Here is a 25,289-nt window from a genome sequence, read left to right on the forward strand (position 1 = left end):
CATTTAGCAGCTCAGTTTCATTCATTTTAGAATACTCAAAATCTCTTCTCAAAGATTGAAGTTTAATAGCTCTAACCTTTTCTGAGCCTTTGAACTCAAGCAGCAGAACATCCCAAGCTGCTTTGGTTTTTCTTCATTTGAGATTCTTGGAAAGATCTCATCTGAGACTGAATTTTGTAGTGTTGCTAGAGCTTTTGCATCTTTCTTTATGTTTGTCTTCAGCTCCACCTTCTGAGCATTAGACATATTTTCAGTTTCTAGAAATGTATAGCCTTCATCCACGTAACTCCATAGTTCATGTGAGATGAACATGGTTCTCATCTTGATCATCCAGAAGTCAAAGTTCTCACCATTAAAGATTGAAACTCTGATTTCTGATGAGTTGCTTGAACTAGCCATATCAGATCAGTAACTTTTTTTTTTATTGATTTTTTTATCCAACAGTTAGTACGACCCAATTGATGTTGATCACACTACAAGAGAAAATAGCAAAAGCAAGAAATTTCATTGCGACAACCCAAAAATCATTGCAAAAACTTGGCAAATATGAGGAAATTTCAATTGTCGCACATGATCCCATTGGCTACAACCGATTTATCGCATAAAGTAGGTATTTGCGAGAAATTGACAATTGTCGCCCATATAACATTTTGCGACACCCAATTCCTTGCAAAAAGTCAATTAGACGACAATTTCTACCAATTGTCGGTTAATATATTTGTGACAACTTTAACTTCCTCACAAAAGATTAATTAGGCGACAACTTCTGTGGATTGTCACTTAATGTTTATGTGACAACTACATTTCTATCACTAAATATTGATTTAGTAACCACTTCTGTGAGTTGTCGGTTAATGATTATGTAACACTTCTCTTATATAGGGTACAAAGTTAACCTACAAAATATCTAGATTTGAGCATATTAAACTAGAGTAAACAAGTAAAATATCTAGGTTGATTTAGTGGAGAAAACAGTGCAGCAAGTGGTAAGAACATATCCTTATTAACTGCAGATAAGTATTTTGCAGTTAATTAACTCACTGTTGCATTTTCCTAGTTGGAGTAGGAAAGCATTTTCCTAGTTGGAGTAGGAAAGCATTAATTTCAACAAGTGACTGTTTGCCATAGTTTTGTTTCGTCCACTGGTCTAATGTGTACGTTTTTGTTTTTGTTCTTTTTTTGCAGCACTGTCAAGAGCTTGATCTTGGATGGACTAGTATGCCGTAGCTAGCGATGCTTCACAATGCTCCAGTCATTTCAGTGTAGTAGTTTTTGAGCTTTGATGAACTCTAAGAAGATGTTTTCATTTGGCCTACTTTTGAATACCAAGTCAATTGTTGAACTATCACTACTACAAAAATCGAAACACACAACACTCATCACACAACGGAACTAAAATTTGCTGTTGTGTGTTAATACGAACTCTGTCATACAACGGTACAAATATGTTTCCGTTGTGTGAATGTAAGCAAATTGAAAACTTTTTTTTAAGAAGATATTGCACAACTGAGTTAAGAAGTTTCCGTTGTGTGAATGTGAGGCCTAGATGGAGGGAAATGAGCACATAATTCCCTCCCAGAAGGAGCTCAATTTGAACTATCCACACAACATTTTTTTTTATATCTGTTGTATAAGAAATGTTGTATGAACTTTGAGAAATCCTCTAGGTACACCTAGTGCAAGACGCACAAATTTGTACAACAGATTGTCATAGTTCTGTTGTCTGAGCATGGAAGCAACTCAGCAAGTTGCATAGCGCGGCAAAGTTTCAATTTAATGAAACCTATGTAGACATAGGCGGCAAATTTTCCCTCCCAACCTGCTTTGTCATCATACACTCATACAACGGTCATTTATTTATCTGTTGTTGGAGAAACTTGAGACAAATTGAAGTCTCCCACTAAACAACTTAATTGAAGCCCGACAACCACTCTTACTCCTTTACTCTCCCCCAATTACTCCCACCAAACCCGACTATCACTCTTACTCAACTCCTTTCAAAACAGCAACCCACTCTTACTCAAAACCAAATCCAAAACAGCCAGCAACCAAATGATGAATCAAACCCTAGAAATCAAACCCACTTCTCTACTACCATCCCTATTACGTTTGGATCTCGATTTGGAAAACTAGGGCTTCGATACGAAGTTCTTCAGGTTTGTTTCGTGCGCTTTCGCCTTGTTTCAGTTTTCTATTGTTTTCCGAATGAAAGAGTCAGTGATTACAACGGATTGAAGGTTTGTTTCAGGGTTCGGTTATGATGGTGGACTGAGGTCATTGATACTTTGGAATTTCTTTCCCAAAAAAGGTTTGTTCTTCTTCTTGGGTTTGTTCTTCTTTCTGGGTTTCTTCTTCTTCTTCTTCTTGATCTTTGGATAATTTAAGTGGATTTGCACAGATCTTGGTCTGTCTTGATCATCAACCACCATTGTCTCTCTTTCTCGGACTGTTACTTCGCCGGTCGACGTTATCAAGAGCTGATTCCAGGTCCGCTTTACTTCTCTGGTGAAATTTGGGCATTTTTTTTGCAAGAACTTTCTTGGGTTTTTTCTTCTTTCTGGGTTTACAGGAAAAAGTTTAAGCTTACTGTTATCCTCTGTCAGTCCTCTCTCGCAGCAGATTTGGGATTTGGATCTCTCTCACTCTGACAAAAGGTTTGTTTACAGAAAAAACTTTATCTTTGTTCAAATGAATCTGGGTTTAGTGGTATAGTGCTAAAGGTTGAGTCTTTATATATTGTTCTTTGATTTTCTTGTTTCTCTGTGTAATTTGAAGTACAAATTGAAATTGTGGTTTTGTTTCTCTGGGTTTACAAGAAAAAGTTGTAAATGGATGAGTACTTGTGTAACTGGATGAGCTGTGAATTTATTCGAGATGTGATTTAGCCGATTTGATTTATAAGTTCATGTGCGTTGCAGCCACAATCCTTTTAGGCTGATTGGAGTTGGGTTATCTATTTGGACATTTGCCACAGCTGGGTGTGGTAGTTCATTTAATTTCTGGTCCATTGCAATATGTCGCATGTAAGTGTGACTATCTTTACACTATGTTTTTCTTTTGGTTGGCTTTGTATTACATCATTAGTATCTCTTTGTGCTAGATACTGAGTTATAATTGGGTTTTGCCATTGTAGGCTGGTTGGAGTCGGTGAGGCATCTTTCATAAGTCTTGCAGCTCCGTTCATTGATGACCATGCACCTGCAGATCAGGTTTGACTCCTTCCCCTACATCTTTATCCTTTCGTATTGGTTTTCATAATTAGAAATATGCATTATGGCTAGAACTAAAAGGTATAAAAAATAAAAAATAAAAAAGAAGAAGAAGAAGAAGAAGAAGAAGAAGAAAATGATACAATTTCTAATATGCTCTTCATGATGCTCCTAATTTTGTTGAGTATTTGTTCATTGTGGGTCCAGAAATCAGCATGGCTGGCAATATTTTACATGTGTATACTGACTGGAGTTGCTATAGGCTATGTTTCCAGCGGATTTGTAAGTTTTTAGATGTGGCAAGCTATCTTCCTATCTTTTTAATATATATGGATCTTTGTTGTTTGAATTTGGAATGTCCTTTCCTTTATATTTTGAGTTGGTGTTGGAGCTTGTTAATGGGAGGCTAATCAATATAATTTTAGATATAGGTGCAATTTGCAAGCAGATTTTGGAATGCAGAATGTATGTTTGTCAGTTTTCATCCTAAGAGAAATTCATTTGCCTTTACAGCCTCTTTCATGGATTTTTGACAATGCTCCACAATTGAGCATTCTTTGATTAAATTCAGATGAAGAAATTCAGCTTCTCCATCTCTCCCAAATTAACTGTCTTTGCATTTCTTCTTCTTCTTCTTCCTTTGGCTTCTCTGGAAACAAAGTAATGATATTCATGGTGGGTAGGATTTACAGGCGTTGTTTCTCGGTATATGGTTGACGGAGGTCTCAGCTAATTCGTAAAAGATTCCTGAATTCCCTGAAAATGTATTGGTACTTGTGCTTTCTTCTGAGTTCTCTCTGAAAGTTTCAAAAGTTTCATGCTTTCATTGAAACAGAATGATAAGAAATAAGGGCTCTGGTAGTTTAGGTCTCTAGCTTCTGGATTTTCAAGTTTTGCTTCAATATAGTTGAGTACTTGTGCTGTGGGTTCATAAGAAGAACATGGAATTCGAAGTTCCCGCTTTTCTTCTCTTTTGTCACTAATCTATCCAAGTATCAATGGATGAAAACAATTTGTTTCAGCTGCTTCTTGGTTTTACTTGAGCTTGTTTTCAATGACTTGAGTTTTCAGAAGTTTGGTTCCTTAATTTTGAACTTGATTCGATATGCCGAGGTAGCATTTTGGAGCGAATGCTGGCTTGTGTTGATTGTTTCAAGGCTCTGTTTTCTAACTTCTGGTGCAACTGGTAGTTCTCTTCATTTACATGCGTGGACTTGAAATAAGTGAATGTGAGAGAAGAGGATTAATAGTTGATAGGTATTAATAGAACATGCCTTCTAGTGCAGTTGATATGTTTAATAACCTTTCTGAATTCAGATCTGGTATGGTTTTCTTGTATGGCAGTTATGGGCATGAATAACCAAATCATTATGAGGGAGCTCTCACATGTAAGGTAAGCTCTCACATTATATGCATGTGGTTTAGTTTTATTAGTACTAATGGAGCTCTGTTGTCGACTTCATTATATGCACTATATACTTGATGGTTAATCTGAGTTCCTTTCCTAATATGCACTCCGTTTATATAAGATTTATTTCCCTATATAAAGAGGCCTGTGGAGTAAAGGGACTAGAAAGGAGGAGAAAATGAAATCTGATATGCCTCTTGATTATGCGGTTTTCCAGTTGTCACCCAAGCATTCAAGGTGAGGAAAACAAGTCAGCAGGGATATTATATTTTCCAGTTTCTTGATGATGCCTAAAGAAGTTGAATCCGGGGCTGAATTTGAAGCTATATAGTTATTGATGTTTGTCTTCTTCTTTTTTTTCCTTTTGGCAGATGTGAATTGTATGTTCAGGTTATATGAGATGCCGATTACTAGTGTGTACTGTGCTAGGCTTAATATAGATTGTCAAAAGGTCTGGTTCTATTTTTTGTTGTTGAAAGTTCCAGTTTTCTGTCAATACTTTCGACACAGTCATTGTCAACTTGTGTCCATTTGATCCCACCTTCCTCAACTTTGTTTATTTGATTGGACAAGAAAGGCATCTGGCTATCTCCAGCATGATCCCAATTTCACATGACCTTTGTATCTTCTTAGGTCCAAATTGTCTATTCCAAATTGTTTTCTTTCTTGTTTTCCTTACTATTTTGCTTTGCTGATATGTGTGGTTTCTTTTTGTTTAGGCTTGCTTCTTTTTCTAGGTCCTCGCTTAAAAATATGTGATTTTGGGTACTCAAAGGTATTATTCTCTGTTTTCTATTTGTTACTTATCCTTTTCTTTTGGATAATGTCTTTGTTACTATTATCTAATGTATACTTTGTGTCCACACTTTTAATAGAAAGAAAAGGAGCTCAGAGCTAGTCAAGATGACCTTCTAATAGACCACTTGTTTCTATATCAATTGCCTTGATGGATTTCCGTAGCTAAGCCAATCCCCTGGACCAATGTCTTTCTTGTTAGAAACTTAAGGCCTACCTGATACCTGTCTCATCATTTCTTTTATAATTCTGTGCACTTTGATGGGATCGATCCTGTTAAGCTAATCGTTTTTCTTTCCACGAGACATACGGATCGGATCTGCTATAGCAGGAGGAGCAAATCATTTCTTTTATAACTCTGTGCACTTTGTTACTTATTCTTTTCTTTTATATTCTCCTCATACGCAGGAGGAGCAAAAGCAGTTCATGTACCAACAAAAGTTGAATGCTTGGCTGGAATCACCATTAGGATGGAAGCTTTGGGATCAGAGCACTCAATGGCTGTTACTGGTATAGTTTAAGACACCTTAAATAGCGTTAAAGAGAGATCAGGTTGTGCATCCCTTTCAGAATTTCAGTTGCATAGAGTTGGTTCTTCTAAAAGTTTAATTTGTCACCATAGCAATCATTAGATCATTTGATGTTTAGAAAGTTCAGAGTGTCAGTTTACTCTAGCATTTGTTTTGGATTACGTTTGATTTTTCCACTTTTTTTGTCCCATAATTCATTTATTTGTGCTGCTTGAAACCAAAAAGTGTGTCATACTTATGATTCTGGGGGATTTGAATACATATATAAGTAAATTTTTCAAAATTGTTGAATCTGATCATAAAGACTTTGAATATGTGAGTGGTCACTTTTGATGGCTAGTACAAGTTTAAACTGCAACTAAAAAGGTGTTTGACTGTTAAAGAAAAAGCAATTACCTTGATTACACTAGAATAAAACTCTTTATCTTGCATATCATCTTTCTTGAAATCGTTCAGTTTTATTTTCTTATGTATAAAGTTGAAGTTTTTAAAGAGTTTCAACTAATGTAGTTTCTATTGTGTTTTTGTGTTAAAATGTTGGACTGCAGATGGTCATATGGGGTAACTTTATATGTGATGTTGATGGGATCATATCCTTTTGAGGATCCAAATGAACCCAAATGAACCAAAGGATATCAGGAAGACTATACAAGTATGTCATTTCGCCTTATCACTAGCTAATGATTCTTAATGTAAATTGCATGGGTCAAGCTGTCAAGATATATCATCTACATAGATTTTTAATTATGGGAGAGGGTCAATTATGGGATCATTTCTCTCAAATGCTGCATCAATGACATATATATGCATCACCATATATAACATTCATGAAAGGACAGATTGTATATTCTTCTTTCCAAATATTTTCTTCCACATATTGGTCTCTCATTTTTAATAGTGCATAGTGGGTTCGGCTTTTCTCTTGGACAGTGACGGTGCAGCTGCATTAGTGATAGTGAGTGGGGAGAAGGCACTTGAACTTGGGTTACATGTTCTTGTTCTTTGATACATCATTTTGATAATGCAAAGTGCTTTCTCTTAAAAAGAAGGTAATATCAGTCTATGCATCTTTGTATATCTTTCTTCAGCAACCATTAAACCATGTTGTGCCTAATGCAGACATTGTTGAATTTCTTCAAATCACTAAACAAGTTTGCCCCAACGTACAATTAAAGCTTGTTTATTCTGTTTGTGCCCCAACGAGCTTTTTATGGTAATTTTGACTTGGGTTACTTGAATTTTTTTTCAGTGGGAGAGGAGAAGCAACCATGTTTATACCCAAGTGGATATTGATGAGATGAGGAATGAGTGGGCTAGGTTTGTGGTTAATAAATACGTGTAGAAGCCATCGCATATGTTTTTGGAAAGTATGATGAATTTTTGCTTGTACTGATAGATATCACATATGAAACAATTATCAGCTTTTGATTCATGCATGCATTGGTCTAGCTAGACTAGGAATGCTTTCTTTGTTTGTTTGGTAGTTTAATTATCTACTTTGGATGTTTAGTTGTACTTGACAAATTCAACTTATATAGTTACACTAATGATATGGATCAATGTGGCTTTATATGTATTAATTGTTCATTTGGTAATATGTACTATTTTTGTGGTAATATACATGCAGCATTGTTTCTGCAAAATTGTTCCAGCTAGTTAGGTCATGATTGAACAAACAACAGTTCACAACCAAGTTGTGAAAACCATGCTCAAACAACAGACCCTAAAATAATCACACAGCTGGTTTATAATGCTCACACAATGGTTGATAAAAAGAATATGTTGTCTGAGTTCTCCTCACACAATTCGATAAGGCAATCAGTTGTCCAAGGTTCAGTCATACAACACAATGCAAAATAACATGTTGTCTGACTGTAAGAGGATTCAAAATTAAGGCTTCTCGTACAACAGTTACTAGATGTTAGCCAATTCGATTATAATATTCACACCACAGTTAAGACAATATAGCTGTTGTGTGAACCAACAACCAACAACAGAAAATAACAAAATTCTGTTGTGTGAGATTCATAACACTCAACAGAAATAAAATTATCCCTGTTGTCTGAATCAATCAACAGACAACAGATATCATTTCATTGGGTTGTCTGTTACTTATCTCAGACAACAAAGAAAAAATTATGTCTGTTGTGTGTTATGAATCTCAGACAACAGATAAACAATATAATTGTTGTGTGTTATGAATCTCAGACAACAGCTAAATTTCATTTTCTGTTGTCTCAATGGCCATGCCAATGCCGAGGCATCCCCGCGCATGCCATGCCAAGCACATGCCTGCGCAGAATTCGCACAACAGAACTAAATATCTGTTGAGGAAATGAATATTGCACAACGGCAATGTCACCGTTGTGTGATTTTTCAATCACACAACACTCGTTTAGACCACAGTGAGGCTGGTCATCACACAACTCCAAATCTCTGTCGTCTGATTCACTTATTGTAGTAGTGTATGATTGTATTATTTGTGGAATTGATGACTTAAAGTTACTTTAAGCTCTTCTCTTTGTGTCTGTTCCTCTTATTCTTTTATTTTTCATATCATTTGGCACATAAATATTTGCCAATTAATTCCAGTAATCCTTGAAGATTTTGGTATTGCAATCCTTTGAAACTGAAAGGCACTTGATGAGCAACTATGTCTGCTAGCTAACGTTCCATGTTAGTTTCCATGCTTGTACTGTATACGTTAGTTTGTTATGTAGCAGTTGTGATGCTTGAGGGAAATCTATTCATAAAATTATGTGGAGAACTAAGTTTGCAATGGTGTCTTTTACACCTTTATTGCTATATGAGTTTAGGTAGTTGTGGAATTAGTTTAGGCTGGTAGCCGTTTATGAATTTCCTCAGCAGAAGTTATAGTCTGAATAGTTCCTTTTCCCATCAATCCTAGCCTACGAGCTAGAAGTGCATTTTGATGATCGTCTGTGGATTGTCAAAATTTGTTTTGCTGTGTTCTCACTTTCTAAAATCCTAGTGGTCTACATGTTTGAAGTAGGAGTTCATGTGTATTTGATTGCTGGAAACACTTTAGCATTCATTTAAGTTGGTTGCTAGCTATACTAAAGCATTTACCCAAATTGTTTTATATTCCAATACCAAAACATGGATTCATATCCATGTTATCCCAAACCTGTATATAGATTAGAATAGGCTAGTTCATAGATTTCGAACTCTATAAAACCCACAAGAAAAGTCATCGAGCTACGTACCATATCCGTGTGCAAAAGTACAACATTAGATGTTTTGGATTTGTGATATCCCCTCTTATCTTTCCGTACGTTCTCCCTCACTCCTGGTGGGGTGAAAATTTTTTAGAATAATTTTAGTAACTCAATAAGAAGATTTCTTACGTAGGAGGAGATATCCTATTTAAGGTGGAGCTCGAGATACCTAATTGAGGCGGGAATTTCTACTTGAGGTGAAAATATCCGGTTAAGGCACGAATATCTAGTCGAGGTGGAAATATCCAGTTGAGGCGGGGATACTGGTCGAGACGGGAAATTCTAGTCGAGGAGGAAATAACTTGTCGAGTAGGATCTCGATAGGAAGGAACCTTTCAAGGAGGATCTGAGTGAGGAGAGATTTGCTCAAGGAAAAGTCTGAGTGAGGTACAATCCCTTTGAGATATAATCTATTCGAGCACAAGATCCCTTCGAAGAAGAATTCTCTTGAGGTGGATCCGAATGAGGTAGAATCGGTCAGCGGGTTATTAGCTCATCCGAGTATGAAGCAAGCAAAAACACTTTCTCACGTTGTCCAAAGAGTGGCGTTATGGGTCCACTCACACATAACTTGCGGACCAAGCACACCACTACGTCGTGCACTAGTCGGAATATTCGCTCGAGCTCGCATATAAATACTTGATGGAGTAAACATTTGAGGTAAGCAATCAATCCATCTACACTCACTACAACTCAAACAATTACTGACTTAATCATCAGAGTCCCTTTTGCATGTACCCCTTCATTTTTAAGCTCGACTTGTCAAACACAAAATCAAACATCAGAAATTGCTGACCAATTTCTCAACTGCAAATCTTTCATTCCCGCTCCAATCAGAAGAAGTGGTGAGGAAATTTTCTACAGAATTTTTCCGCACCAATTAACACTCGTTGGGGAATCCTGTTGCTTTTATATCAAACTATGATGATCTATGCCTACATATTAGAAAGGAACACAATTTTCTTCTTGACCAAAAAGGCAAAGATTCAAAGAAAGGAACACATTTGGCATCCCTTACGCTCAAGACGTGGGCAAGTTGAGCGCGAATTACACCCTCGTTATGTGTGTGGCGGTTAAAGTACACTAGCATAATCTAATGCCAATCGCTTATTCCGTTGAGTACGCTATTGCATAATCTGGATTATGCCAATCGCTTGTTCTACTGGATCTTTCGGACCCAGTTCATATCATATACAACACGACCGGGTCTGATTATAGAGATGATTTACTTCAACCAGCCTATCCTCTGTATGGGGCGTATGCGAAGGTTGGAATAGAGACACATTTTTGTTATAAATTCAAATTGTGGCAGATATCTGCCTGGTCAGATCAACAGTTCAAAGTCACGCGCTCCCATAATCCATTTTATCGTCGGAGAATTCACTTCAACTATTTTTTCAAAAATATGTATTTTACCAATGAAGAAATGTACAAATATTATGATCCTGTGTTGCCTCATGTTTCATCCCCTTGGAAGGGCTACAGGTATAGTGTGCAACTTGGTATCTGCAGCCAACTCATTAAACTACTGACTACTGAGTACTGATGGGTGTTCCAACTGAGGTTACATCTTCATTGATTAGGAAGATCACCTAAAATATGGAGGCACAAACAAATCATAACCGACTTCATTCCATCTTTAATTAACACCGATTGGGAAGATCACCTAAAAAATGAAATCACAAACGAACCTATAAGTGACTTCACCAACCTAGTTGACTGAAATTTCTTCTGTTCCAAGTTATTTCCATATCCTTCTTTTACCTTTCCCAACATCAGTCAATTCAGGCAAATTAATTAAGAACTCATTCAGGAAAGAACTCATTCCAAGTTTTCCCACATCTATAACCATGGTTCTGTACAGTGAAAAAGCTTCTATTATTAGCCTACAGAACCTTTCTTCATGACTGAATTGACGATTAAGTGTGGCTTGTTGTCAACCATCATGCCAGCTGAGAAAAAGTGGTTAAATGTAATAGTGGAGCATGGCAATTAAAGGAATGTTGTATGAAAAGGGGCTTTATGAATTGTGACTGATCCTTCCTCTATTCTGTTGTGAAACTATTGCTTATCTTTTTGATTCTTAGATTCTAAGAAATTGTAGATAATCTAACTCTAATTACCAATTATATAAAACACAAATTAGAGCATGACCAGTTGCCAACCCACACACCACCTTGAGCACAAAATGGTCACAATTTCTTTCTTTTCTCTTTGGTAGCTAGAGGGATGGTCCAGGTATTGGGTTGGAGTGGAAATGAGAAGCAAGGTTGGAAAGGTATAGGGTGTGGACAAAATCATTCTTCTAGTTTATAATCACTTTCAAAGCAAACTAACTAAAAACACTATTAAACAAACCCAACTTAGTGGGTGTGTTACTTTTAAACTAATTATTCATCTGAAGTGTACCTTAAGTCACATGGCTGCAAACACATCCAAAACCCTATCATCATTTCAGAATATAGCTAGCTAGAGTAGTAGTAGTAGCTAGCCCTGGCTAAAACAAATGATGCTACTCCTAATGTTAATCTAATCTTTACCTAAGCAACAATAACTAAACTACTTGGGGAACCCATGGTGCGTAACAGTTGTTCACTGCTAAAGTTAGCAGTTGGTATCTAATTTCCCTTGATTCTGGTTTTGTGTGATAAAGTTGATATGATTTGGGGGTTTCATACTAATTATTGACTAATGCTTGATGATGAATTTATATAAATCTCACCTGATGTGGGGCAGTAGTAGTACAAGAATTTCATGGTTACTTACTGGTGTTAATGCTTCTGCAATTACAAGTTGGATTGAGGAAGCTGTTAATCATATTATTATGTCTGCACATATGATGACAAGCAACAAATTAATTTGATAATTCAATTTCTAAACTTGGTTGTACTTGCACCAACCACATGGGGGTTATAGCTTTCTTAGGTAATGTTAGATTGTCATAATAAAGAGGATTATGCAGATTGTTAGCTTTCTTAAGGTTCAATGTGTACTTTTGGTTGCTGTGTGATCTGGTTCAGAGTTTAATCATTTATTTCCTCTTTCATTTTCTATTTAACTTTTTTATAATTTTTCTGGGTCAGTAAGATTTGTATTTGGTCGGATCACGGATGATATATAAACTTTGGCTTGTCAGATTTATGTATATTATGTCTATGGAATGTCCATGGAATCCAAGAACTAAGATTACATGGTAAAAGAGCAAAAATGGAAAACGGTTACAATATTGAGCATTTGAGCTAAAATTCATGAGATACAAAAATTCAAATGCAACTTCTTGGACTAAATCTCTCGCACACCGATCCTCATAACATGAATGAGGCATTAGAGTGATTGGTTGTATTAGCAAAACTTAACAAGAAATAAGGGAAGATGAGACGACCTTTTGTATGTTCACTCGGTAAGGTTACACTAAATACAACCCTAAACTTTCGGGGTTAAAATCTCATGATCACTCTCAAACACTTATGGCTTTTAGATCATGCATCAATGCTGGAGCAGAAATAATCAAACACAATTTTAGTCCTTTTGGTGGAAATGGAAAAATTGGTGAAACATACTCATTTTCATTTGGGCCCTGCAAGTACATGCCAGGAGACTGAGAATCAATATATGCTGGTGGTAAATGGGTAGGCATGAAGCACATAAACAGTTGCAGGGTTCATAAGAAGATGAAATGAGTTGAAAGCAAAGGCATAACTATAAATTGAGTGAGACTGAAAAGGATGTAGCATCTTTATGTATTAAAACTAATACTAAGAGGGGTTAATATAGCTTAGCTTGCAAAGATTACACAATGAAATAGAATGTGTGATCATCATCTCTTAATTTTGTTTAAGCTTGAATTGCATCACTAATTGATTGATGGCATCAACCACTTTTGTGGCTTAAATGCAGTTTTCATGGAGGTTAGCTCATTCATATCTTTCCTCATCAATAAGACTGTGCAGCTTATACGACCCATTATTACATATTACCTTTTATAACGAATAACCTGTCTTCTAATCTTACCCTTTTTTTTCTTTTTTTATTCACTGCTGTAGTTTTCACTATTTTTATTATTCTTTATACCAGGAAGGGTCTTGCATACCAAAAACGTACCCCATCATTTTATCTCATACAATGAGATGGAATTAAAGTTAATCAGGGAGTTTCTTGAATCTAGTGATACTCGCCCGGAGGTTTTATGGTAAAAATTGAGATGAAATCATGAAAATTAAACAAAATATATAGAAAGAAGCAAATGAGTTTAAAAAGACTTTACAGGTTCAAGTGTTTAACTCAAAATAGGATTTGTCACCCTGACATTACTATAGCGATATATTAGGTAGATTAGTATGATATTGTATCAAGACCGACTCCATACTGATATATTAATCTGTCGTAAAATATTTCTTCAAAATACAACAATTGAGGTATGGAGGGCTAGTTTCTCGATCCTAACTAGTTACACTTAGGCAGGTCAGGTTGGTTTTCGAGATGTGTAGACTAGCAGCGTCCTTCATTTGGATGGCCTTGGTCACCAAAATGGCAAAATAGGAGTTTTTATTGAGGTAGTATGCCTCTTATGGCCCTGATCCTACATTCCGCCCCCCCCCCCCCCCCCCCCCCCCCTCATAAATGACTCAGGTCATTCAGGTTGTGGGATTGAAGGCTCCTCTAACCATTCTTCTTCTATTTATCTAGCGAGAACTAACTTTCTTAATTAGACGTATCTTTTATCCAGTACCATAAGTGCATGTTTAGTTCAGTTAACCAAGAATCAATTTTTTCCTTTCAAATCGATGTAAATTTAATATTTTACCGACTTAATTTCCGAGCTTCATTATTCATTCCATAGAATAACATTGGTCAAAGGATGGAATCCCTTAAGATACTAGTTACCAACACTTACATTTGGTAGATTCCATTATTAACCCAATCACTTTCCCTCCCAAGCAAAATTAGACTACTCTAGAGTGTCAAGTACTTCACTCTATACTAGTATACATGTACTAAAACATACAAAAGAAGGGTGTATTTCCCTTTACTAAATTTGTATTGTCCATAAACCAAGTCACATGTGGAAAAAACCAGTATTAAACTACTAACACTTTAATTATAAAAAAAAGAAAGAAAGTTAAGTTTAAGAACTAAAACGTAATTAAATCACCCATAACATAACGTTAACGTTCCTCCAAAGTTTCTCATCCCCGGAAAAAGCCCACCTTCAACACTCTCAACACTCCCCGAATCTCACCCCTCTCTCTCTCTCTTCCTCTACCTACTCCTCTCTCTTTCTCTTCCTCTCCCCCAAAAACCCAGAAACTCAAACACCCAAAATGCAGCTGCGTCTCCCCTTCAAAACCCACCTCTCAATTTCTCCAATTTCCTGAAAAAGGGTTCTCGGAATTCGCGTCTTTCTGCGTCAAAGTTTCCATCTTTAGAGAGGCAATGTGAGCCGGGTTTTTTTTTCCTACCATGGTGGCTGCCATTTCCGACCCGACCCATCTCCAGACCCAATCTCGGCCGCCGCTTCTTCCCTCCGACAATGCCTCCTCCGCCGCCGCAGCCGTTCAACGACGCGTCGTCCTCCGCGGCAGGCAGGTCTCCTCCAAGTACATGTCCACTCCTTCTCCTTCTTCTTCAACCTCGACTTCTACCTCTACTACAGTCTCCTCCTCCGGGTCTTCCAGAAGATGCCCTTCGCCGCTGCTCTCGCGGTCTATGAACTCGTCTCCGGCGCCGAATTCCGGCCCGAAGCGGGCCCAATCGGCCGACCGGAGGCGACCCGGTACGGCCCGGACAGTACCGGAGCACCGGCTGAGCAATGCGGGTTCCGAAGTCTCCGCCGCCACCAGACTCCTCGTCACTTCCACCCGGAGCCTCTCGGTATCGTTTCAGGGCGAGGCGTTCTCGCTTCCGATTAGTAAGACCAAGGCGGCGGTAGGGGCTGCTCCGGCGAGGAAGGCCACGCCGGAGCGGCGGAGGTCGACGCCGGTGAGAAGAGAAGGAGATCAGGTGGAGAATTCTAGGCCCTCCGGCGGTGGTGATCAGCACCGGTGGCCGGCCCGGAGTCGGCAACCGAATTCGAATTCGGGTTATTCGAACCCGAATTTGAGTAGGAGTATGGACTGTAGGAGTGTGGAGAAGAAGAGTGTGAATGTGAATAATGGGGTTGGATCTGGTGTGGTAGCTAGGGCGTTGCAGAAGTCTATGATTGAGGAGAGTAGAGGATCGAGGTCAAGATCGTCTTTTGATGGTAGGTTGAGCTTGGATTTGGGGCATTTTGGGGGCAATGCTGAGGTTTTGAGGGGTGCTCAGCACAACCCAGATGCTAATAATGAGTCTTCTGTGCCGTCTGATCTCACTGCTTCCGATACAGACAGTGTTTCTTCCGGTAGCACTTCAGGTGTTCAGGACTCCAACAATGTGGCTTCTGCCAAGGCCGCACAAGTGGCCGCCCCTCGCGGCATTGCTGTGTCTGCAAGGTTCTGGCAGGAGACGAATAGCAGGTTGCGGCGGTTGCAGGATCCCGGTTCACCTTTGGCGACTAGTCCTGTGTCGAGAGCAGGGGCGGCGGGGAAGTATATGCAGGCGAAAAAGTTGAATGGGGAGAATCCTGCGTCGTCTCCGAGGACAGTGGCTTCTCCCATTAGAGGAGCTACTAGGCCGGCTTCGCCGGGGAAGCTGTGGACGTCTTCGTCTTTGTCACCTTCGAGGGGGAATGCTAGTCCTTCAAGGGTGAGGAATAGTTTTAGTGGTCCATTGAGTAGTGGTTATGCTGCTAGTACGCCTTCGTTTCTTAGTTTCTCTATTGATACCCGGAGAGGGAAGAAGGGGGAAGACCGCATTGTTGATGCACACATGCTCCGGCTTCTGTATAACCGTTATCTGCAGTGGCGGTTTGTAAATGCAAGAGCAGATGCTACATACATGGTGCAGAGAGTGAATGCAGAGGTATGGTTGTGGTATTATATTGCCTTTTCTGTTTTGATTTCATGATCATTTCTATATATGTTTGGTGTTTGTGTACTGTGTAGTCATAGATATTATTACCCCTGGTTGATCTATATTTCAACTGGTTCTTCCTCATTATATTATGTCTATCTAAGGTGGAGGTTTTGGATTCTATATATGCAATGTTTGGTTTTAACTGAATATGGAAATACTGAAGGCTGCATAATGGTTGATACAAATGGCATCAGATGTAATACAGGCATGAACTCTTGAATGAGGTGTGTACTGTCATCAGTTTTATTTTATAGTACTAGTGTGCTGGTGTCATTGAGACCAATGGAATGGTTAGATTAGGAAACGAATCAACCATTTAATTCGTGAAAGTTCTTATAGTGATTATTGAGTTGACCAATTGCCTATAAGGTAGATAAAAAACCTATGGAATGCTTTCAATGAAGAGGGATAACCATCCATCCAAGGGGGAGTTCTTTTTGAGGTGTTCTCTTTGCAGATTACGTGATTGCTCTTTCTGGTTTTCCATAAGATGGAGATTCCATATTGTCATGTTTATGGCTGCATTGGTGTCTTTTCACTTCCTACGACCTAACAAACTTATCAAATGAAACACTCATCGGCCAATTCATTATGGATGTCAGTATATGATTTAATTCTTGTCTTGGGTATGTACAATCAGAACCATTCATACTTGTCCACAAGCCCTTTCTTGTTAAAATGTTAATACTCTTACTTTGTAGAGAACCTTTCACTTGATGTCTTCATTTTAGTAAATGCTCATTGTGGAATTGACCAGACTTAATAGAGTGACGGGAGCAGAAGTTCAAATCCCTTTTTTTATCTGGAAATACTTATTTGAAGTAGCAGTTGATGAGTTGTCTACCTATTTTAATGGATCGACCGTACACTCATTTGAAAAAGCAGTTGACCTTATAACTGTCAAAGTATTAGACATAACCACTCCATTGTGCATCGACTGTACACTCATTTGAAGTAGCAGTTGATGAGTTGTCTACCTATTTTAATTTATAGACTGTACACTCATGGCCTATAAATAATTATTGAAACCCACCCAACAAAATCCATGATGAATATAAAATTTTGGTAATATCTATCTCATAGGTATATTAATTCTTCTTTTCCACCTACAAATGAATCTGTGCTTTTCTGAACGTGTTCAAACTTTTTGACATGTATAAATTTGGTTGTACATAAGATTCCATGGTACATAGTAATCAAATTCATGCTTTCATTTGAACCACAAAAGAGTACTTGTACAGTTTGTTTAAGCTCTTTCACATCAAAAATTGATTAAAGTGTATTTATATGTTCCTCCACATATGAAAAAGGATTCTGTTGACAATTTCTGTTTGTCAATAGGGTCACAACAAGTTAGTTTGTTCTGGCATCTCTGGCTGCCTAATGCCTAAGATGCAATGAAATAAGTTAGTTGCTAAGCTGGTTGGGATTTCTAAGTTTATGTACAGTGCCGTTTCTGAATTTTTACTTTCTTTGGTTCCAGGAAAATCTTTGGAATGCATGGGTAACTATCTCAGAGCTACGACATAATGTCACACTTAAAAGGATCAAGTTACTTTTGTTGAGGCATAAGTTGAAGCTAACTTCTATCCTCAAAGGACAAGTAAGATTCATAGCTTTACCCTATTCATAGTGCTTGATTTTCTGCTCCAAATGTATTTACATATCATTGACTGGAATCTAAAGTGTTAAGCATTACTGATATGAGCAGCACCTGCCATTTTTTCTTTTAATGTAGTTGGCTCATTTTTCTAAAATATTCATGTTTAAGTTTCGTGTTGGCCTTCAAAACCTTTCCTGATGTGGGCTTGTGGTTTGCTACGTACAAAGTTTAGGGCTCTGAGTATGAGAGACGAAATTGATAACATTTACTGCTCTCATCAACCCAGTTCCCTATCTATTTTTAGGATTTTTATTTCATTTTGGGACTCAAAATCATATCTTCTACTTCCATGACTTCCTTATTAGAACTTTGAACTATATATTCAAAGAAGTAAAAAACTGATAACGTCCTGTTGCTACCTCTGCACCCCCTGGATTTGTGTACTTGGTCTTTCTTTTGTTAAGCTATGTGGAATACTGAGGAGCTTGTTTTCTGAAAATTACTCAAGATATTGTGTTGATAGTATTACCTTGATATCCATAGTAAGTCAGATCATAATATTAGTACAAGTTAAATGCTTTCTGTGTTCTATATTTGGTCTTCTACATTCAACAAAAGGAAATATGTTGGAAGAATGTTCTGGCCACCCTGACCTCCTTTGTCCTATTACATCAAATGGCTGTATAATTAGAGCTACCTTGGTCCTATAAGGAATTAGTGTGTTTGTGTTAGCTTCCATTAGTTTAGCTGGAATCAAAATTCCTCATAGTATGATCGCATTACTTTGATGATCATAAACTACTCCTTATATGTCCTCTACAATGAGAATGGGATCTACTGTTGATGTAAATGCCGATTTGTTTCAAATTTTACTTTATGTTTTTCCTCACTTCATTTTTTCCTCAAATCATAAGTTTATTCATCTCAAATTGAAAAGAGAACCAAAAGAATTTTTTTAATTCCTTATGGAAATCTCTCCAACCAGAACAAGTTGGAACTAATGAAAGAAAACATGAATCTCAGACAAAAACATAATTGCAATTTAAGTCGTGCTAGTTTCTCGTAATGTGCAGAGGACTGCAATTGTTGTTCATTTGAATATTGATATTGATGGCTAATGGTAGTGATGATACTAGAAGTTTTATCTTATGGTTGTGGGGGAACTTTACTTTTGTCTAGCTTAGGGACAACAACACTACTTTCAATTATGTCTCTTATCTAATGGGAGCTTGGCTTGTAGTTGCAAAGAGAGGTGTTTGGGATATACTATTTCAGAAGCGAAAAATTTCTTATTGAAGCAATCTACCATGCTGTTTTCCATCGTCTTTAGGGAGGCATGTAACCTATGTCTTTTCCACTAAGAATACGTAATTAGAAAGGTAGATGAAGCTTGATTCATTATTAGATTTAACATTTGTTGAGTCCTTTTCCTGGTAAGACCCTAGGAAATTTCTCTTTCTTCTTCTTTGGCGAGCATTGACCGAAAAGATGGATGACTTAGTTGCTTAGTCTAATTATTAATCTTTGTATTAAAGTCTCGTCTCCTGCATGATTTCAGTTCAGGGAAACCGTTTATTAGTGTCATTTTTATGTTAACAATTCTACTCTTTGTAACCTCAGTTGAGTGCTGCCAATAAATGCTTATACACTCTAGACTCTAGAGCTTGTGACTTGTTGAAGTACAGAGTTAAAAATGTCAATCTTCTCAAAAAAAAATGTCAATCTCAAATCCGTTTTGTCGAATGTAGAAAATGGAACACGAATCATTTATCTATTGCCACTGATATGGTTTAGTGCAGCATCTATAGGTCCTCAAGGTTGTACTAGAGAGTGATTTCATGTGTGGATAGTGGAGCTATGGCCCCTGCATATGTGTGTCAGAGAGAGAGTGTCTGTGTCTGCCTGCATAGTAGTTAATGTCTTTCTGCAAAAAAAAATAATAATAATAATAATCTTGTCTTTCCGAGATTGTATCTCTAATCATGCAATGGAATCTGTTTCTTTTCTCTTCTTTTATTTTGGTTCAAATGGAATCTGTTTCTTTGTCTACCTGAATTAGACTTTTACCTTGCTCAGTCTTATTTTAAAAAAAAAAATACAAAAAAAATAATAATAATAACAAAAGAGAGTTATCCTTGCAGACTTTGATGGCTATGATTGCATTATGATTTTTCAAGTTTTACTTGATGTTTAAGCGCATACAGCTTCCTTTTTATTGAAAGTGTACTGCTGGTTTTGTTTTGTCTTTTTTTTTTTTTTTTGTCTTATATATATATATGTCATTTTCTTCATATTATCAATGTTGTTGAACTTGGTGATTGTAGATTACTTATTTGGAAGAATGGGCTCTTCTGGACAGAGATCACTCTAGTTCTTTGCTAGGAGCGAATGAAGCTTTGCAAGCCAGTACCCTTCGTCTTCCAGTCGTTGGAAAAGCAATAGTATGTAGTTTCTTTTTATGCTAAATTATATACAAGGCGTAGTACCTAAGGCTTGAACCTGGGAGCCATTATTATCCAAACACTTTAACATTTTTTATTTTATGTTAGGTTGACTTTCAAAAGCTGAAAGATTCTGTGGGCTCAGCAGCTGATGTGATGCAGGCAATGGCATCCTCGATATGCTCGCTTTCATCAAAGGTAATCTATTCCTTTTTGTCGTGACTCTTTTTCTGATTTTCTAGTTGATATCATTAATATCGTCTCTTTTACAAGAATAGTTCAACTACATTCTGATTTTCTGTAAGTTCATGTAGTACCAAGCTAGCATATAAATGAACCTGATGGGAAGATCAGAATGAACTAGGTGCTGGATTGGAAAAGAAACTTTTGAATCGGGTAGAACGATCACCAAAAATTTAATGGTTTAGTATATATAATATATTTATTTCTTCCCAGGCTAGATGAAGCCAATTCAAAAGCTTCTTTTCCAATCCCACACCTAGTTCATTTATGTAATTTTTAAAGTACCAGCTGATTGACCCAACTAGCTAACCAACAGTCACTTACCTCACCCAACCCAACTGGATAGAGCAGCAGTCCCGATCATGATAACAGCCAGCGAGACCCACATTCTTAAGTTCCTGCATAGTCCACCACTTATGGTATACATTGTGGATAATTATAAATATGTTCACTAGGATGACCAAAAAGTAAAAAACTTTTGAAGATTCTTATTCTGATATGAAGAAAAGCAATAACTTGATGTGTCAATGTGAGAGAAAATGAAAGAAAATATGTCTCGTGTATGAATTGACATCAACTGGCATTTTGTGGACCTGAGAAGGTTCCTTAAATCTGCAATGAAGAATCTTAACGACATTATGACACCTTGATACCAGAACACTAATATGATAACACCTAGCTTTCTATGCATGTTATGTATTTGTGCATGTTAATCTTTATAGATAAGATTATACTATGCAATTTTGTGGACCTGAGAAGGTTCCTTAAATCTGCAATGAAGAATCTTAACGACATTATGACACCTTGATACCAGAACACTAATATGATAACACCTAGCTTTCTATGCATGTTATGTATTCGTGCATGTTAATCTTTATAGATAAGATTATACTATGCAGCTAAAGAAAGCTGTTTAGGAAAATATCTGACAGGAATTGTCATTTACAGGTGGAAGAAATGAATTCCTTGGTATCTGAACTTGTGAAGGTGACTACAACAGAACGTCTTGTGCTTGAACAATGCAAAGATTTTTTGTCAACATTATCAGCCATGCAAGTAAGTCTGGTTATCAATCTTAATCATTTTCATTTTTTGTCTCTGAACTTGCATTTGTTCCATGTTTATTCATATTCTTCCTTATACATCATAACAGGTCAAGGACTGTAGCTTGAGAACACATATAATACAACTAAAACGTCTACCATTACCCGCAGCCTGACTAAACGTGTGTAGAACTGATGTTTATTTGACTACTCACTCCTAATGCTAACATTACACGGAAAGTTTCTTTTTCCACCACGCGGAGGCAGCAGAGGTAATATGGATGGATGAAATAGCTAGTTTTGGCTTCTGAGTTTGGCATTTTTGGAACCTGTTGTGGTCTTCTCTGTCATGTATCTCATGTATGTTTTGTATCTGAAGAATACAGAAAAAGGGGCTTTTACCTCTTACTAGTTAGCTGTATACAAGCACTCTTCGAAAATGGAAATGTATATGTATATATATGTAATGTTCTCCTGGTCTCTGTTAAGTAAGTAGTCTGTGGTAAAGTTCTTCAATTGATCATATGCACATGCCTCTTCCTTGTGTTTGATTATACATCATAATTTTAACAATGCCATACTCCTGAAAGTAATAGTAGTCTGAAACATATTGTGCGTTTTTCTTTCTTTCTGATTGAGCAGTATATGATCTAGAAATACGGCTTATATAAGATCCTTGCATCACAACAAGGATTGAGATTGGAGATGGGTCATAGTGTTGAAATGGAGGTTCAATATGGTTCGGAAAAGGAAAAAAAATGCTAGAGTCAGTCGTCCATGGAACGATAATGGAGCTGATTTCACAATGACAGTATAAAATCTCCATCAAATTAACGGTCCCTGGACATCCAACAACATTGACCCATCAAGTCAACGATTTTCAGTATCAAATCTAAGGGTCGACAATCACTGACAAAGAATTAGAAGGGTAAGATGAATTTGAAGGGGTTGACTCAGTTTGACTGGTTAGGTTAGCTCAACGCCTCAACGACAACAGAGCACGTTAGGGTTCCGGCACATGCGGGTAGGAGGGCCACCACTAACATGCGCCGGACGGAGAACAAACCTAATCCAATCCAATCACTTCTGAGTTTCTTATTTAGGATTGAAATTTGTGTCTTGACTGTCTTCATTCTTCAACAATCAACTTTATTAGGTTTCTGCCGTTGTTGGACTGCAGAGGAAGGTCATCCTTATCCCATTTGGCCTCTCCAATGTTGCAGGTTAAATTTTTCTATAAAATTAAGAAAAAGATATCAATTTGATGAGCTGTGGTTTGTACTTTGTTGATTATTTAGAACAACTGCTATCGCAATCGTAGATGTTATATGCTCAAATTTTATTGGCATTATAGATGGGGTGGAGAAAAGTGACCCTTTTTTTTTTGGCAAAAATAAAAAATAAAACCTAACATATACCGCAAGGGTTGGGGTATATTGAAGATGGAGCTGGAGTCCATATTTGATGTCTCATCCATCTTTTAGTGATGCGGCGACTGACCAAATAAATATCAACTAGTAAAGTTGAAAGCTTTACAGAAATTAGAATCTAAATGGACCCAAGTGATCGATCTCTAAATGCATGTTCAAGTTCAACCAAAGCAACAAAGCATTGAGCATGCAGTGTTGCCCTCTAGGCTTAACTAATTTGGAGGAAATTGGTCTGGATTTTGGGCGACTGACCACGTTTTCGATTCTTGGAGTGTGCTGACATGTCCTGCACAACTAATAGGGGAACACTTAGTGGAGCCATGGATTTTTCACTTAAAAAAAAAAAAAAATGTATGTTAGTGGGATCGATCTTGTAATCTTATATGTTATGTCACGTTATTAGCGTCATTGTTAATTTTGATCATATAGGCATTTGAATTAATATTTGAATATTAATTTATGTCCGAGATATTTACGAGATATTTATGGAAGTGAACATAGACAACTTCCTCAATCAAATTTTGATAAACGATGAAAGAGTTCTACATTATATGTTATGTTCTTAGCCTTACCCCAATGAAAACTTCTCATCTCTTCTTCTTTTTTATAATAGAAAGGTATCCTAGAAATTAATTAAGCATATATAACTTGCCAAATCTCATCAAATAATTGTATGCATAATATGCAAAAGGCCATCAAATAATTGTATGCATATTATGCAAAAGGCCATATCAAATCTCTAAAATAAAATAGTACGAAGACTTTCATTTCATTAGATCGAATCCACGATAAAAGGTCAAAAAACAACCATGCACAAGAGGTTGCAAAGTTTTTAAAATCAGCTGGGGTTATATTCATTCCCCAACGACATTTGTATCCTATTATTTACTTAAGGAAACAAAATTAAAGAAGATCAATGAGTAAAAATCGAAGAACATCGATCACATATAAAAGATTTATTCCCACACGCCTCAAATGAATAGTCTTAGAAGCCTTGTTCCCTCTGAATCATTAGTAGTACAATCTGCCGACGACGAACCACTTCTTGACAGCGTCGTCGTTTCCGAGCCTTCCACAGACGACGGCGTCGCCGCTCTATCGTGATCATCTCTATGCAACTCCGACGATGCCTTCAAGCTAAGATCAAGATCAGGCCGTTCATCATCATCGTTGTCGTCGTCGAAAGCCAACAAAGCCGGCCTCTTTTTGGTCGAGTACTTGGAGGAATAGCGCTCATCCCGCCGTTGTTGTCGAACGTGATGAATGCCACGACGACTGTACTCGGGAAGTGGCTCCAACGCGCCGCCGCTCAGCACCTTCTCCACCGCAGCCTGGCAGACCTTCCAGTTCCCAGCCAAAAGAAGCCCCGTCGCTCCGTTCACCGGATTTATAGTCCTCCCCACCGCCTCAAACAACAAAGACTGAAACAAAGCTAAAAACAACAACAAACATCATCATCTATGTTTTTTATATGTAACTTGTAAACTGATGGAGTTGGATTATATATCATGTTGAAATACCTGGTCTTTGGCTTTCGGAGACAGCGTTGATGAAGGAGAGGAGGCCGGCGCGGCCGAAGAACTTGGCGACGAAAACGGTGGCGTGAGCTTGAGCTTGAGGGTCTTCCGATCCATCCACTCTATGCATTGACGTAGCATGCAATTCTCGCTGCAACCCTTTCGCAAAACTCGGCATCCATTGCAGCTCATCTTCGCAGCATCAATAATAATTATTAATTTATTATTATCAGAATTGTATATTCCGATCAACGGACGGCGACAGTGTAGCTTAATAATGATGAGCCTGCGTTTTTGATAATTGAGATGATGTGGGAGGAGAGTGTCTTTGCGTTGAGAGTTAGGAGCTTACCTGTATGTATATATAGAGATAGTGAGAGTGCATGCGGATAAAAGTTATTCACCCAACGTGCACTTGCACCGACATAAATGGATGGTTAGATTATATTAAATACACTCTTAGGTTGAGATCATCTTATAAGTGTTGGGTCATTTACACCGTCGGTGCATAGAATAATTTCTAGCCAGGTAGTACGTACTGTTGAAATAAGCATACTTTGGGTCCATATTATATATCATCAGACAAGATATATCCATTTATTACATCAATTATTATAATAGCAAACTACATATACCCCCTTAATAGGATTTCAAAACACAAAAAACTCCACAACATTTGGTTTTGAACATTTAAGGACAAAAGTTTACACTTAAGGACAATATGCTCTCCACTTGCCACATGTCATGAGTTAATTTACTTTTTTACCCTTAACTATTTATTTTGACTTGTAACCCCTTTATAAGGATTAAGTCTTACAAATAAGGACAATCTGCTCTC

At 37.5% G+C, this 25,289-nt stretch overlaps 1 protein-coding gene, 2 long non-coding RNA genes and 1 pseudogene across 3 annotated transcripts; 3 read left to right on the forward strand and 1 right to left on the reverse strand.

Annotated features, from left to right (window-relative positions):
* Nucleotides 1-2,901: 2,901 nt before the first annotated feature.
* LOC133736965 (uncharacterized) lies at nucleotides 2,902-3,642 on the forward strand. The gene is made up of 3 exons (XR_009859774.1): nucleotides 2,902-3,023; nucleotides 3,134-3,209; nucleotides 3,417-3,642. It is a non-coding gene; the product is annotated as an uncharacterized LOC133736965 (long non-coding RNA).
* A 1,870-nt stretch (nucleotides 3,643-5,512) lies between these two features.
* LOC133736457 (uncharacterized) lies at nucleotides 5,513-7,293 on the forward strand. The gene is made up of 4 exons (XR_009859573.1): nucleotides 5,513-5,922; nucleotides 6,491-6,594; nucleotides 6,873-6,991; nucleotides 7,192-7,293. It is a non-coding gene; the product is annotated as an uncharacterized LOC133736457 (long non-coding RNA).
* A 7,060-nt stretch (nucleotides 7,294-14,353) lies between these two features.
* LOC133739621 (QWRF motif-containing protein 2) lies at nucleotides 14,354-22,020 on the forward strand. Its single transcript, XM_062167402.1, has 6 exons — nucleotides 14,354-16,120; nucleotides 17,658-17,777; nucleotides 20,102-20,218; nucleotides 20,327-20,416; nucleotides 21,410-21,517; nucleotides 21,615-22,020. Exons 1-6 carry the CDS (start codon nucleotides 14,642-14,644, stop codon nucleotides 21,678-21,680), a joined length of 1,980 nt encoding a protein of 659 aa, XP_062023386.1. The 5' UTR covers nucleotides 14,354-14,641; the 3' UTR covers nucleotides 21,681-22,020.
* A 1,650-nt stretch (nucleotides 22,021-23,670) lies between these two features.
* LOC133740087 (LOB domain-containing protein 37-like) lies at nucleotides 23,671-24,774 on the reverse strand (annotated as a pseudogene).
* Between the last annotated feature and the right edge of the window lie 515 nt (nucleotides 24,775-25,289).

Source organism: Rosa rugosa, chromosome 3, assembly GCF_958449725.1.
Source record: "Rosa rugosa chromosome 3, drRosRugo1.1, whole genome shotgun sequence".
In the NCBI taxonomy this organism is placed as follows: Eukaryota; Viridiplantae; Streptophyta; class Magnoliopsida; order Rosales; family Rosaceae; genus Rosa; species Rosa rugosa.